The 15,797-nt window shown below is 44.2% G+C and overlaps 1 protein-coding gene across 4 annotated transcripts in view; it reads right to left on the minus strand.

The window, feature by feature from the left end:
* Positions 1-209: 209 nt before the first annotated feature.
* RNFT2 (ring finger protein, transmembrane 2) overlaps positions 210-15,797 on the minus strand; it is a 110,138-nt gene continuing 94,550 nt past the window's right edge. For 3 of the 4 annotated variants that reach the window (XM_077292353.1, XM_077292367.1, XM_077292361.1), the window contains exons 9-10: positions 10,569-10,670; positions 210-815 (exon numbers count right to left, since the gene is read on the minus strand). In XM_077292353.1, coding sequence (XP_077148468.1) covers positions 681-815; positions 10,569-10,670 — 237 coding nt within the window. In that variant the 3' untranslated portion in view covers positions 210-680. Of the gene's footprint in view, positions 816-10,568; positions 10,671-14,376; positions 14,561-15,797 lie in introns of those variants that run through there. The other variant, XR_013222182.1, reaches the window with a different exon arrangement.

Below are 15,797 nucleotides of genomic sequence, written 5' to 3' on the forward strand. Positions count from 1 at the left end.
CATCACCTATCTTAAGTTTTTCTGATGAATTTTTGAAGTGCCTAACGCTTATTTTGTGCTCTGGATTTATGATTAGTTTTTAGGAAGGGCAGTGTCATATACAGCACTTCTACCTCTCTGTATTAGCAATTTGTGAAAGTCTCAGTCCCAGTAAACACGTTTAAACATCCAGGTATATCTAAGTGTCTTCAAAGTCATACACTCGTACATTTTAGCTTCTTAAATATTTTTATTTGAGAGCCTGGATTTTGGCAGTGATCATTTTCCTTAATTTACTCAGTTGTTTTCTTCAATTTGGGATTGTTTTGGTCTCAGATTGCATGGATCTTATTCATACTCAATTTTGTTAGCAGAAAAATAGTTTAGGAGTAAAAAGATGTGTATGTGACAGGATAAAACATGCAGATGTCATTCTTAAACAGGAAATGTATATATAAATATTCTCTTAAGATTTTCAAGATTTTAATCCTTTCCTAATCATTGAACACTAGAATCGTCTTAAGCATCATCTACACATGGCACCTCTATGTTTTTAATTGGAATAGAAATAGAGGTGTGTATAGAAACCCAAGAGGCACCGGAGAATAGATTTAGAATCACATAAGTTGCATTCAAGGTGTTTTAATGATGCTATTTGGTCAACACTGGTAGTGATAAGTAACTTGCTCCATTCTTCTATGTCAGTACACCTGGAAGTGGGCAGATGTGGAGCCGTCTTTCCACAAGCGCAGAGTTTCCACAGCTACAGAACGGCAGAGGGGACAAGTTCTCTCTCTGTCAAACCAAAGACATAAGCACTCTTCACAAAACACGTGCTGAAAGGTAGGAAGCAGAAAAACAAAACCCGAAATGTCAAGTAAAGACAAAAAAATAATTAGGGAAAAGAAACACAAAGATTAAACATAAATGATTCATAGTATATACTGCATTTAGGACCTACTACATGATATCATACTTTACTAGGTCTTTATAAACATAAAATTACTTGATCAACGCAGAGAATTAAAGTTATAACATATAGTTATAAAGAGCTACAGAAGGTGAAGTAAAAGCCGCCAGACGGGGACAGCAGGCATGGAGAAGTATGACAAATTTTGACCAAAGTGAGCGATCTATAGGAAAGGCAACCTGCAGTGTTGGGTCTTTCTGATCACTGTAGGGTATAGGTGTTGGAATGCCAAATTATATAACGTGTAGCCAAATAAAAATAGCTTGTCCCAGGCCACACATCAAAGGCAGAAATCAATCAATGATTTGCCATTTTAACTAAGAATCATTATACAGAAAGATGAACTACCATAGACCAACTGTGAATGACAAGATGTTTAGAAAATGACCGTTGTGAAATGAATAGTGTATGACCACCTGTTATGATCCTTAGTGGCTGAGGATAACAGAATGAACTAGCTAAGTTACTGAACATAGAACGAGCTCTAGGGAGGTGGTAACTGGACTGACCGCAAAACCTGATCCTAACAAACAAACACACTAAAGGTAGCCGGTGAACGTGTCTAAATTCCTGGACGTCTCGACGCAGCCTGAGAAACTTGCTACCCCTATAGAGAAAGTAAGACCTCACTTGCCTCAGAGAAATGACCCCAAAGATATAGGAAGCCCCCAACAAATAATAACGGTGAGGTAAGGGGAAAATACAAAACGTAGAAATGAAAACAGATTCAGCAAATGAGGCCCACTAATACTAGATAGCAGAAGACAGGCAGGGAACTGTGCGGTCAGTAAAAAACCCTACACAAAATATCCACGCTGAGAATACAAGAACCCCCACACCAACTAACGGTGTGAGGGGAGAAACTCAGCCCCCTAGAGCTACCAGCAAGCAAGGAAATCACATATTAGCAAGCTGGACAAGGATAAATAAATAACCAAGAAACATATTGAACACTGATGAGCAAAAAACAACCAAACAGAAACTTAGCTTCTCTTGGCGAGACTGATAACGAAGGGATTCAGGAGAGATCAAAATAGCACTGAATACATCGACAGCAGGCAACCACTGAAAGTCCAGGTGAGCTAAATAGGAAACAGCTAACAGATAACGAAACAGCTGAACCAGCCTCAGACCTGCAGAATGACACAAAGAGCCACCAGAGGGAGCCCAAAGACAGCACTCACACAGTACCACTTGTGACCACAAGAGGGAGCCCAAAAACAGAGTTCACAACAGTACCCCCCCTTGAGGAGGGGTCACCGAACCCTCATCAAAACCCCCAGGGTGATCAGGATGAGCCACATGGAAGGCACGAACCAAATCGGCCGCATGAACATTACAGGCGACAACCCAGGAATTATCCTCCTGACCATAGCCCTTCCACTTAACCAAATACTGAAGCCTCCGTCTAGAAACACGAGAATCCAAGATCTTCTCCACTACGTACTCCAATTCGCCCTCAACCAGCACCGGGGCAGGGGGCTCAACAGAAGGAACCACAGGCACCACATACCTCCGCAACAAAGACCTATGGAACACGTTATGAATGGCAAACGACGCTGGGAGGTCCAAACGAAATGACACCGGGTTAAGGATTTCCAAAATGTTATAAGGACCGATGAAGCGAGGCTTGAATTTAGGAGAGGAAACCTTCATAGGAACATACCGAGAAGACAGCCATACCAAATCCCCAACACGAAGTCGGGGACCCACACCGCGACGGCGGTTGGCAAAGCGCTGAGCCTTCTCCTGTGACAACTTCAAATTGTCCACCACATGGTTCCAAATCTGCTGCAACCTATCCACCACAGAATCCACCCCAGGACAGTCAGAAGGCTCGACCTGACCCGAGGAGAAACGAGGATGAAAACCAGAATTGCAGAAAAAAGGCGAAACCAAAGTAGCAGAACTAGCCCGATTATTAAGGGCAAACTCGGCCAATGGCAAAAAAGTCACCCAATCATCCTGATCAGCAGAAACAAAACATCTTAAATAAGTTTCCAAGGTCTGATTAGTTCGCTCGGTTTGGCCATTCGTCTGAGGATGGAAGGCCGACGAAAAAGACAAATCAATGCCCATCTTAGCACAAAAAATCCGCCAAAATCTGGACACAAACTGGGATCCTCTGTCAGACACAATATTTTCAGGGATGCCATGCAAGCGAACCACATTCTGAAAAAATAGAGGAACCAAATCGGAGGAGGAAGGCAACTTAGGCAAGGGCACCAAATGGACCATTTTGGAAAAACGATCACACACCACCCAGATGACAGACATTCTCTGAGAGACTGGAAGATCCGAAATAAAATCCATGGAAATGTGCGTCCAAGGCCTCTTCGGGACAGGCAAAGGCAAAAGCAAACCGCTGGCACGAGAACAGCAAGGCTTAGCCCGAGCACAAATCCCACAGGACTGCACAAAGGAACGCACATCCCGCGACAAGGAAGGCCACTAGAAGGACCTAGCCACCAAATCTCTGGTACCAAAATTCCCAGGATGGCCTGCCAACAAAGAAGAATGAACCTCGGAAATAACTCTGCTGGTCCATCTATCTGGGACAAACAGTCTCTCTGGTGGGCAACGGTCAGGTCTATCCGCCTGAAATTTCTGCAGCACTTGTCGCAAATCTGGGGAAATGGCAGACAAAATCACTCCCTCTCTGAGGATACCAGCCGGCTCTGAAACTCCCGGAGAGTCAGGCACAAAGCTCCTAGAAAGAGCATCAGCCTTCACGTTCTTCGAACCAGGCAGGTACGAGACCACGAAATCGAAACGGGAGAAAAACAACGACCAACGAGCCTGTCTAGGATTCAGCCGCTTGGCAGACTCGAGATAAATCAGATTTTTGTGATCAGTCAAGACCACCACACGATGCTTAGCTCCCTCGAGCCAATGTCGCCACTCCTCAAATGCCCACTTCATAGCCAACAACTCCCGATTACCAACATCATAATTCCGCTCGGCAGGCGAAAACTTTCTAGAAAAGAAAGCACAAGGTTTCATCACAGATCAATCAGAGCTTCTCTGCGACAAAACAGCCCCTGCTCCAATCTCAGAAGCATCAACCTCGACCTGAAAAGGAAGAGAGACATCAGGCGGACACAAAACTGGAGCCGAAGAAAACCGGCGCTTCAGCTCCCGAAAGGCTTCCACGGCCGCAGGAGACCAATTAGTCACATCAGAACCCTTCTTGGTCAAATCCGTCAAGGGTTTAACCACGCCAGAAAAATTAGCAGTGAAGCGACGGTAAAAATTAGCAAAACCCAAGAACTTCTGAAGACTCATAACAGATGTAGGCTGAGTCCAGTCATGAATAGCCTGGACCTTGACTGGGTCCATCTCAATAGTAGAAGGAGAAAAAATAAAACCCAAAAAGGAAACCTTCTGTACTCCGAAGAGACATTTTGAGCCCTTCACAAATAAGGCATTAGCACGCAGGACCTGAAATACCATCCTGACCTGCTTCACATGGGACTCCCAGTCCTCAGAAAAGACCAAAATGTCATCCAGATACACAATCATAAATTTATCCAGATATTCTCGGAAGATGTCATGCATGAAGGACTGGAACACAGAAGGAGCATTAGAGAGTCCAAAAGGCATCACCAAGTACTCAAAATGGCCTTCGGGCGTATTAAATGCTGTTTTCCATTCATCCCCCTGCTTAATACGCACAAGGTTATACGCACCACGAAGATCTATCTTGGTGAACCAACTGGACCCCTTAATCCGAGCAAACAGATCAGATAATAATGGCAAAGGATACTGAAATTTGACCGTGATTTTATTTAGAAGACGATAATCTATACAAGGTCTCAGAGAACCATCCTTCTTGGCCACAAAAAAGAATCCTGCACCAAGAGGGGAGGAGGACGGGCGAATATGTCCCTTCTCTAAAGACTCCTTTATATAACTCCGCATCGCGGCATGTTCTGGTACAGACAAATTAAAAAGTCGTCCCTTAGGGAACTTACTACCAGGAATCAAATTTATAGTACAATCACAATCCCTGTGAGGAGGCAGGGCACCGGATCTGGGCTCATCAAATACATCCTGGTAGTCCGACAAAAACTCAGGGACCTCAAAAGGAGTGGAAGAAGCAATTGACACCAAAGGAGCGTCGCCATGAATCCCCTGGCAACCCCAACTTGAAACAGACATAGCTTTCCAATCCAAAACTGGATTATGAGCCTGCAGCCATGGCAGACCCAAAACGACAACATCATGCAAATTATGCAGCACAAGAAAGCGAATCACCTCCTGATGTACAGGAGTCATGCACATGGTCACTTGAGTACAAGACTGAGGCTTATTCTCAGCCAATGGTGTAGCATCAATTCCCCTCAGTGGAATAGGGAATTCCAAAGGCTCCAGGACCAAACCACAGCGCCTGGCAAATGACAAATCCATCAGGTTCAGGGCAGCACCTGAATCCACAAAAGCCATAACCGAATAGGAAGACAAAGAACAAATTAAAGTAACAGACAAAATGAATTTAGGCTGTATAGTACCAACGGTGACAGATTTAGCAATTTTTTTAACGCGCTTAGAGCATGCTGAGATAACATGAGTTGAATCACCACAGTAAAAGCACAACCCATTTTGACGTCTATGATCTTGCCGCTCAATTCTGGTCAGAATTCGGTCACATTGCATAGACTCAGGTCTCTGTTCAGAAAACACCGCCAGATGGTGCGCAGATTTGCGCTCCCGCAAACGCCGATCAATCTGAAAAGCCAAAGCCATTGAGTCATTCAGACTTGCAGGCGTGGGGAACCCCACCATAACATTCTTAATGGCTTCAGAAAGACCTTCTCTGAAATTTGCAGCCAGGGCACACTCATTCCATTGAGTAAGCACCGACCATTTCCGAAATTTTTGACAATACACCTCAGCTTCATCCTGGCCCTGAGAGAGAGCCAGCAAGGCCTTTTCTGCCTGGTTCTCAAGATTGGGTTCCTCATAAAGCAATCCAAGCACCAGAAAAAACGCATCCACATTCAGCAATGCAGGATCTCCTGGCGCCAGGGAGAAAGCCCAATCTTGAGGGTCGCCACGTAACAGCGAGATAACAATTCTAACTTGCTGAGCGGAATCACCAGAGGAATGAGGTCTCAAAGAAAGAAATAATTTACAACTAGATGGGTATTTCCTGAAGGAACTACAGATAGTGCTTTGGAATGGTGCCCGGGCTGCCCCTGCAAGACTTTCACACTTGGGTGCCCCTCAGGCGGTCCGATTTGGTGGGTTGGGTCAATCTGGGTCTGATTTTGTGGGCGGGGTAAATCTAGGTCCGATTCTGTGGGCGCGGCCACTCTGGGTCCGATTCGGTGGGCGGAGCCACTCTGGGTCCGATTTGGTGGGCGGGGCACCTTAGGGACCAATTTGGTGGGTGGGGTCACTCGGTCCGATTTGGTGGGCTGGGCACCTCAGGGTCTGATTTGGTGGGCTGGGCACCTCAGGGTCCGATTTGGTGGGTGGGGTCACTCTGGGTCCGATTTGGTGGGCGGGGTCACTCTGGGCCCGATTTGGTGGAAGGGGTCACTCTGGGTCCGATTTGGTGGAAGGGGTCACTCTGGGTCTGATTTGGTGGAAGGGGTCACTCTGGGTCCGATTTGGTGGGCGGAGCCACTCTGGGTCCGATTTGGTGGGCGGGGTCACTCTGGGTCTGATTTAGGGGGCGGGGTCACTCTGGGTCCGATTTGGTGGGCCGGGCCCCTCGGGGTCCGATTTGGTGGGCCGGGCCTCTCGGGTTCCGAATTGGTGAGCGGGGTAATCTACTATCTAATTATCTAAGGGCACTTCCGTCTTTCTGTCTCACAACACCGCTACGTCATCATCTCGTGAGACCGCAATGCACTCTTGGGACCGGAGCGCGCAACAAGCATCGGGTACCGGCCACTCCAGGTGCAACAAGCATCGTGTACCGGCCGCTCTAGGAGGTGCAACAACCATCAGATACCGGCCGCTCCAGGAGGTGAGTATGTAACTTTTTTATTTTAATTCTTTTTTTTTTTTAACAGGGATATGCAGTATACTATGTGACTGGACAATATACTACGTGACTGGGCAGTATAACTACGTGGCTCTGCGCTGTATACTGCGTGGCTCTGTGCTGTATACTGCGTGGCTCTGTGCTGTATACTGCGTGGCTCTGCGCTGTATACTACGCGGCTCTGCGCTGTATACTACGCGGCTCTGCGCTGTATACTGCGTGGCTCTGCGCTGTGTACTGCGCGGCTCTGCGCTGTGTACTGCACGGCTCTGCGCTGTGTACTGCGCGGCTCTGCACTGTGTACTGCGCGTTCTGCGCTGTATACTGCGCGGCTCTGCGCTGTATACTGCGCAGCTCTGCGCAGCTCTGCGCTTTGTACTGCGCGGCTCTGCGCTATATACTGCGTGGCTCTTCGCTGTATACTACGCGGCTCTGCGCTGTGTACTGCGCGGCTCTGCGCTGTGTACTGCGCGTGTCCGTGCTGTGTACTGCGCGTGTCTGCGCTGTATACTGCGGGGCTCTGCACTGTATACTGCGGGGCTCTGCGCTGTATACTGCGTGGACATGCATATTCTAGAATACCCGATGAGTTAGAATCGGGCCACAGTCTAATAATCATAAGACTACGGATAGTGGTTTGGAATTGTGCTGTACTGTCACTTTAAGAGCTGATATTATCTGACAAAACTTGTGACCTGGTGAGCTGATGTAGATTTCATAGGAGTTGGCATAGTAACTGTGTCTGACTGCGCATATCAATGAGCTAATCAGCCAGGTGGCAGTTATTTTTAGAAATTGCCTCAGAAACCAGCCCATTATAAACGTATAGGAAAATTTCTCCATTGAAACGCATTGAAAGACTTTTTTCAAACACAAATTGCGCAAAAACTACAAATCCGATCGACACGAAAAATACTTAGCACACCTCTCAGGAACGCTGGCTTCGAAATGACACCTCACTGGAGTCTGTGAGTTTAGCGGTTCGGGCCGCATTACGTGCGGACTGAATAATAAGAATAAGAAGAAGTTTACCACGGTGGAATAACAGTATAGTGCTTTGTTCCAAAGCACTATAATTATTCTTAAAATTCAGAAACCTAGATCTATCTCCAGAAAACAACTCAGGAATAGGAACTTTTGGCTCAGACATAGGACTGTGAACAACAAAATCCTGAATGCTTTGCACCCTTGCAGCAAGATGATCCACACTAGAAGTCAGACTCTGAATATCCATGTCTGCAGCTGAACTCAAAGCCACCCAGAGATTAAGGGGATGAGAGAAGCTGGACAGACTGCAGCAAAGGGAGAGGAAAAAAAAAAAATTGTACTCAGGACTTCTCTTGTCCCACTTCTGCGATGCATTAAACACTTTTTTGGCCTGCTGTACTGTTATGATCCTTAGTGGCTGAGGATCACAGAATGAACTAGCTAAGTTACTGAACATAGAACGAGCTCTAGGGAGGTGGTAACTGGACTGACCGCAAAACCTGATCCTAACAAACAAACACACTAAAGGTAGCCGGTGAACGTGCCTAAATTCCTGGACGTCTCGACGCAGCCTGAGAAACTTGCTACCCCTATAGAGAAAGTAAGACCTCACTTGCCTCAGAGAAATGACCCCAAAGATATAGGAAGCCCCCAACAAATAATAACGGTGAGGTAAGGGGAAAATACAAAACGTAGAAATGAAAACAGATTCAGCAAATGAGGCCCACTAATACTAGATAGCAGAAGACAGGCAGGGAACTGTGCGGTCAGTAAAAAACCCTATACAAAATATCCACGCTGAGAATACAAGAACCCCCACACCAACTAACGGTGTGAGGGGAGAAACTCAGCCCCCTAGAGCTACCAGCAAGCAAGGAAATCACATATTAGCAAGCTGGACAAGGACAAATAAATAACCAAGAAACATATTGAACACTGATGAGCAAAAAACAACCAAACAGAAACTTAGCTTCTCTTGGCGAGACTGATAACGAAGGGATTCAGGAGAGATCAAAATAGCACTGAATACATCGACAGCAGGCAACCACTGAAAGTCCAGGTGAGCTAAATAGGAAACAGCTAACAGATAACGAAACAGCTGAACCAGCCTCAGACCTGCAGAATGACACAAAGAGCCACCAGAGGGAGCCCAAAGACAGCACTCACACAGTACCACTTGTGACCACAAGAGGGAGCCCAAAAACAGAGTTCACAACAACCACCTTAAAAAAGTACAGCTGAATTTTATTCCCTATTTATGGAGAATGTAACTTAAAATCAGACTAAGGCTACTTTCACACTTCCGTCTTTTCAGATCCGTTACAATGCGTCATTTTGGGAAAAAAACGGATCCTGCAAATGTGCCCGCAGGATCCGTTTTTTTCCCATAGACTTGTATTAGCGACGGATGGCCACACGTCGCATCCGTCGTGCGATGGATCCGTTGTGTTTTGGCGGACCGTTGTCTGGAAAAAACGTTCAATGTAACGTTTTTTGTCTGCGTCGAAAAAACGTACAGTGACGGATCCTGCGGCGTTCGTTGTTGGCTAGAATGGAAGCCTATGGGCGCAGGATCCGTTGCTGTCCGTCAAATGACGGAATCCAGCAACAGATTCCTTTTTTTTACACTGAGCATGCCTGGAAGGATTTCTATTCCTTTAATTTAACCTGTTTTTCCTGCAGCTGCTGCATCGACGGATCCGTCAAAAAACAGGATCCAGTGCATCCGTTTTTTACAATCTTCACAGGATCCGTCTTTTCAACACTTTGACGGATTGTGACTGATTCTAAAAGACGGAAGCGTGAAAGAGGCCTAACCGGCACACACAGGAGTTTATGTGTGGACTGGAAGTCGTTTTCTCTTAAGTATCAAGATTCCACCACTCGCAGTGTCCTAGGGACGCTATGAATGATAGGTCTGCCACCCTATGGGATCGAGGGAGCATTGTGAGTGACAGCTCTACTGCCCAATCTGAGGCAGAGGTGTTAATATTGTGATCGACATCTCAGCTGTCCCGTCTGGCTGGGTCTGTGTGATTTCCTGCAAGTGTCATCCATTCTGGGTGAATACAGGGCTATTTATTCATTTTTAATACCTTTGCCAATTGTAGCTTTGCTCAGGTGGTGTGTGTTTACTCTGTACCCTTAATTGGGTTCTGATCTCCATTGCCAACCTGGGATTTGCCTTTTTGACCATCTGTCTGACTTACCCCTTTGTTTTTATCCGCTACCTTCCCGATTCTCGGAGCTCGAACTCTCACCTGACTACACTTTTGTCTCATCCCTCTGTTTATTACGAGTCCTCTTGGTACTGACCCCAGAACTTTTGACTATACTGCCTCACGTTAAGTCCGTGAGTAGTGACTAGCGTCACAGTAAGTCTATGAAGCCATGTTCTGAGTCTTACAGGCTTACAATTGGAAAGCAGCACCGCTGCACCCAGAGTGAACTGTTAAAGCTGATGAGCGTCCACGTGGTGCTCAGCAAGAAACTGGAGAAGAACGTGAACAGGAAATATATCAATACTCTAACATTACATACATATTTGGAAGGGATTAGAGTATAAACATTTAGCTGGCAGAGCTTCAAGGCAGTGGTGGCCATACACCAATGGTGGCGAATAACTGGGATTGTTACCTGGCATATTAGGATAATGGGATCCTTAAAATCTGCCTGACAAATGGCGCATATGTCCCCAGCTTCGCTGCATTGCTGGCTGCTGGCACGGACACCATACTTCTGTAAAGAGAGATTGGTGAAAACACAGACAAACATTAATGAACGTTCAATCAATACATTGTCATTAGCAAATATGCTTACTATGAAATGAGCCTTCTCCGTTAATATTCCTGTTATTTCACAATACACTGGACATTATTGACCTGGACACATGCTTACATATGGGAAGTCAGCAATGGCTAATATGAAGGATAATCATGCTTTAGGAAAGCATCTACTATGCTTGTCTTTGTATCTTGCACTATTCATCTTTGGCTATATTGAGCTAAAAGGTGAGGCAAGGAAGGATGCATTAGTATAAGCATGAGTTCTCGAGACAATAGCTTTTAGCCACATTTAATTCACACAATATTGCCTTGACCCCAATATTTTTATGATACAAGAAAGAAAACCTATACAAAATAGTATGAAATCAAAGGCCACAAGCTAAACGGCTGGTTCTGTTACATATATATATGTAAATAATTCAACAACATAAGAATGAATAGACCCTGTGTCACGGGGATACCACGACAGAGTGGAGTCACACGATCGCAGCGTCTAGTTACAACAACTGCTTCACCATCCTATTAAACGGTGAAGTTTCCTTGCTGTCATGGCAAGGTTTAATCAGTTCAGCTGATCTCCTGGAGCTCTCCATCCTGAATTGGATCAGCTGTTCAGTGTTGGCCACTTCCCTCAGGTAAATATGCTGCACTTGGCAATTGGGAGCTGCCAGTGATGGTTCTACTTCCTGGTTTGGTGGTGAAGGAGAAAATTCAGAGTTTGGAGTATGCAGTTGGAGAGTTTTTTTCTTAGATTCTTGCATGGCGTTGCTTTGCGTGTTTTTCCTTATCCTCTCACATTTGGTTTCCCTTTCCTATACCTCCCCTGTTTCCCTTTCTGATGTTTTTTAAGTGTATTTGATTGTAGTTTTCTTTTATCCCTGTTAACCCTGTCTTTCTGGTTAGTGTTTTCCTATACACTTCAACCCCTGACCTCCCTGGGTAAAAAAGGGATCAGAATACGGATAAATTAGGAGTGATGTGACTCTCTGATTTAAGAATACAAAAATTAAAAGTTTGAAAATTGCAATATTTTCAAAATTTTTGCCAAATTTCCATTTTTTTTTTTATAAATAAATGCAAACCTTATAGAAGAAATGTTGCCACTACCATGAAGTACAATATGTCACAAAAAACAGTCTCAGAATCAGTGGGATACGTTAAAGCTTTCCAGAGCTATAACCTCAAAGTGACAGTGGTCAGAATTGTAAAAACTGGCTTGGTCATTAAGGTCAAAACTGGCTTAGTCACTAAGGGGTTAAGTGAAAAGTTTAATGACAAATTCCATTGTTTCTACTGTACTTGGATTAGATACAATATATGTGATCATTTGGTGTCCCTGGTTATTAAAGGTCATGATTGGTGGGAAACTGAATGGCAGGACCCCCTCCAATCATAAGAACCAATAGACAGAAACCCATTTGGCTTTTTCTCTGCAGTTGGAGGTGGCATGGGTATACAGGAAAATCCATGAACCACAAGGATCTGTGTTAGGCCAATTCTTTATAATTTCATTATTAATCCCTTCTCCTTCTGGATGGGAAGACTGAGATTAACAGTATAATATTCCAAAACGTTCGGGATAAGATGTCTGAATGGGCAAACACATGCTAGATGAGGTTTCGTGTTGATAAATGGAGAGTAATGCACTGCTGCCAGAGTAATCATATTGCTGCAAATACAATCAATGGAAATGTGCTCGGGACTACAGAACAGGAGAAGGACTTGGGTATTCTGGTTACAAGTAAGGTGAGCAACAGTACTCAATGTCAGGCAGCAGCTGCAAAAGCCAACAAGATTTTAGGGTGCATAAAAAGAGAGATGAATACCGTGATCCTAATGTACTGTTACCCCTATATAAAATAACTTTTAAAGGGAAAAGGACATCAGAAAAAAATGCTATTAACTCGCAGAGATGAGCTTAGTCTGCAGGTTAATAGCATCACTAACTTGCCTGGTGCCCGCACTTAGCCAAACGCTCTGGGGAGAAAATTAACTATTTCCCCCAGCAGCGTTCTGGTGTCAGACACGGGGGCGGAGCCGGCTTGGGTTCAGTCACCTTTCTGAGAATTTAGAGCGGGGGCTGTAACCATGCCCCCAACTCTGACTGACACTGGCTCTGCATTAGGGCCGGCTGTCAGTCAGCACCAGCAATGTGGTTACCGCCGCTCTGTATACTCAGAGCGGTGACTGAAACCAGAACGCTGTCAGGGGGAGAATAAAGTTCATTTTCTCCCCACAGCGTTCAGCTAAGTGTAGGTGCTGGGCAGGTTAATAATGCTATTAATCTGCAGATTAACCCCAGCTCTAAAGGATAATGGAGTTTTGGCTGGTGACAGGTTCTCTTTAAAGACACATCTAGAATATGGGCTGCAGTTTTGGGCTCCACATTCTAAAAGTATATTGGGAATTATATCATGGGATGGAGGGCCTCTCCTATAATGAGAGGTTGGAAAAGTTGGGCTTGTTTAGCTAAAAAAAAAAAGACACCTCAGAGGAGATCTCATTTACATGTATAAATATATGTGTGGCCAGTACAAAATACTGGCACATGACTTATTCCTTCCAATGACCGTACTGAGGACTAGGGGACACATTACGGGTGGAAAAAAGGAGATTCCGGCAGCTAAACAGGGAAAGGGTTCTTTACAGTTAGAGCCGTCAGAATGTGGAATGTCCTACCACAGGAAGTAGTAATGGCTGACACTAGAATAGCATTTATAATAGGTCTGGGAGCTTTTCTAGGCAAAAATAGCATTATTATTATTATTTAGTTATATAGCATCATTGTGGGTTATAAATAATCTAGCGATAAAGAATGTTGAACCAGTGGCGAAATGTTGACCTTATTGGACCTGGCTCTTTTTGGAACCAAAATAACAATGTATGTTGTACAACATGTTATGTATACCTTGTAGCAGAATAATGTTAATATATCTGAACTACTTGCATTTATAGACTTCTCTTTTTTCAGGCATAAAATTTAAATGAATATTTCTCAGTACAACAAACCCGGGATAGGTGACGGAAATATCGAATTAGTGTCAAACTAACTATTCATTTCTTTTAAAATGCAAATGTACAAAATGACAAATTGTTAGTCACAGCTCCACCCAGTAATCAGTGTTATATGTGAGATAACACCTTCTATAGCTGGCAAGAAAATGTGACCTAAATGCTCTCAATATAAGCTAGTTCAATCCGTGGCACATGAAATCCCTCGGTAAGATGAAGGAATATTGTAAAGAATAAATGTCCATTATTATTCAGAGGAAAATGTAATTTAGAATGAACGATCTTCAATTCCCAAACTCTGGCATAGTGTTTCAGGTGGCGTTGAGCGCAATGTTTGGGAACTAGGAAGGCAATGACTGTAGGAGGGAAATTCTGCTTCAAGTGATAAAATGAATATAGATGATCTACTACTACTTGTGACTGAAGAAATACACTAGGTGTTGGGAGAGGACAGTGGAATTAAACATGGAGTCAACCACCAGGACAAGAACCTTTACATTTAAGTTTTTTTGGTGTTTATTAAAATGACGCAGTGGGAATGGAGGCTTCTAAAAGAAACAAAGAAGTCATACTTACCTTCAGGATCCACACTCTAATCATCTCCGCTCGACTGGAAGAGATTAGGTCCTGACCATCAGATACATTACCCTACAGCGAATCATTGGCCTCGGCAGTCAGGGACTGGTGGTCATGATGTCATCTCTTCCGGTCTGGCAGAGATGGTCATGGCGGCAGTGTTGGAGTGGAGACTTGGGGAGCCTTCTTTCTTTCTGTAGTATCCTTTCTCACAGCTTAGTTTTAATAAAGACAATACAACATCTTTAACTAAATCTAGAAAATACAAGAGAAAATGTATTTTCAGTAATTAAATAATTTCTTAAAGGAAGCCCCCTCCTGATTGTTAAGGGTCCAACTACCAGGTCCCTCATGATCCTGCCGGCGAGCTGCCATGTAAGAAACAGCAGAACAGAGTATTTCCCTTCAATGAAGAGTGTTGCATTAACATTTGTCTTTTTACCCAGATACAGGTTTCTGCCATTCAGCGAAGCCACAAAAAGTCACAGATATCAGACTCATATACTTAGGCTGCCTGAATGTCACTTTGGAGTCATTTATTAATTCAGCTTGGACAACTACAAATCTAAATGGAGTTTATGGGGGTTTTCTAGATGCTGTAGTTTCAATTTTTATGCCATTTTACGGTTTACATTAATAAAGAAATAATATTTGCAAAGTACTTGAACAACTTTGCATTATGGATCTTGTATCATCACCATCATCCTCACACAGACAGTCACAATTCTGTAGGCTTCTAGCCTCAGATAAGGCAGCACTCAGTGTCATCTCAGGACGTAGTTTATTTGAGATTACTGCACTGCAGGCCCAAAACTATACTGACTAAACCAACTGCTGCTTCCCATAAAAAACAGCAGACTAATGAATGCAGCTGTGAAGCATAATACAGACTTAGAATCATAGAGTTGGAAGGGACCTCCTGGGTCATCTGGTCCAACCCCCTGCTCAAAGCAGGATTCAGGACTTATTAGGGCATCTCCCACTGGAATTCCATATGGCCCAAATGCCCTATATTTTGCCAGAGTATTGATCCAGTAGTAAGGTCTTTCACATTTCTACAAACCATGTAAATTGAAAAGTCATAAAGGGAGATAAGACAGGAGAATGGGAAAGTAGCGAAGCTCAAGTCCAAAACTTCAAATGTTATAGTACCTTTGAAGAAGTACACTCAATATTTTTTTTATTGGCTAAACCTATGTAAATGTGTCTGTAGTGTAGTGCAAGTGAGTTAATCTACTGACCTACGGCCGTCTTCTCTGGTTTGCAGCGCCTCCCAGTCCTCTTCTGACTCACATGATGGCTATTCTACCTTGCCAGCTCACGCTGAGCTTTATTGTGAGCTGGAAGTCACAATGTAAGTCAATGGAGTGTCAGAATGAGAACTGGATCGGTGCTGGAAACTGGGGGATCCGGTAATGGTTGAGTATATTAACACACTACACTACACCTGCATTTACATAGGTTTAGCTAATAAATAAAATATCGGGAGTGC

This window comes from Ranitomeya variabilis, chromosome 1, assembly GCF_051348905.1.
Source record: "Ranitomeya variabilis isolate aRanVar5 chromosome 1, aRanVar5.hap1, whole genome shotgun sequence".
In the NCBI taxonomy this organism is placed as follows: domain Eukaryota; kingdom Metazoa; phylum Chordata; class Amphibia; order Anura; family Dendrobatidae; genus Ranitomeya; species Ranitomeya variabilis.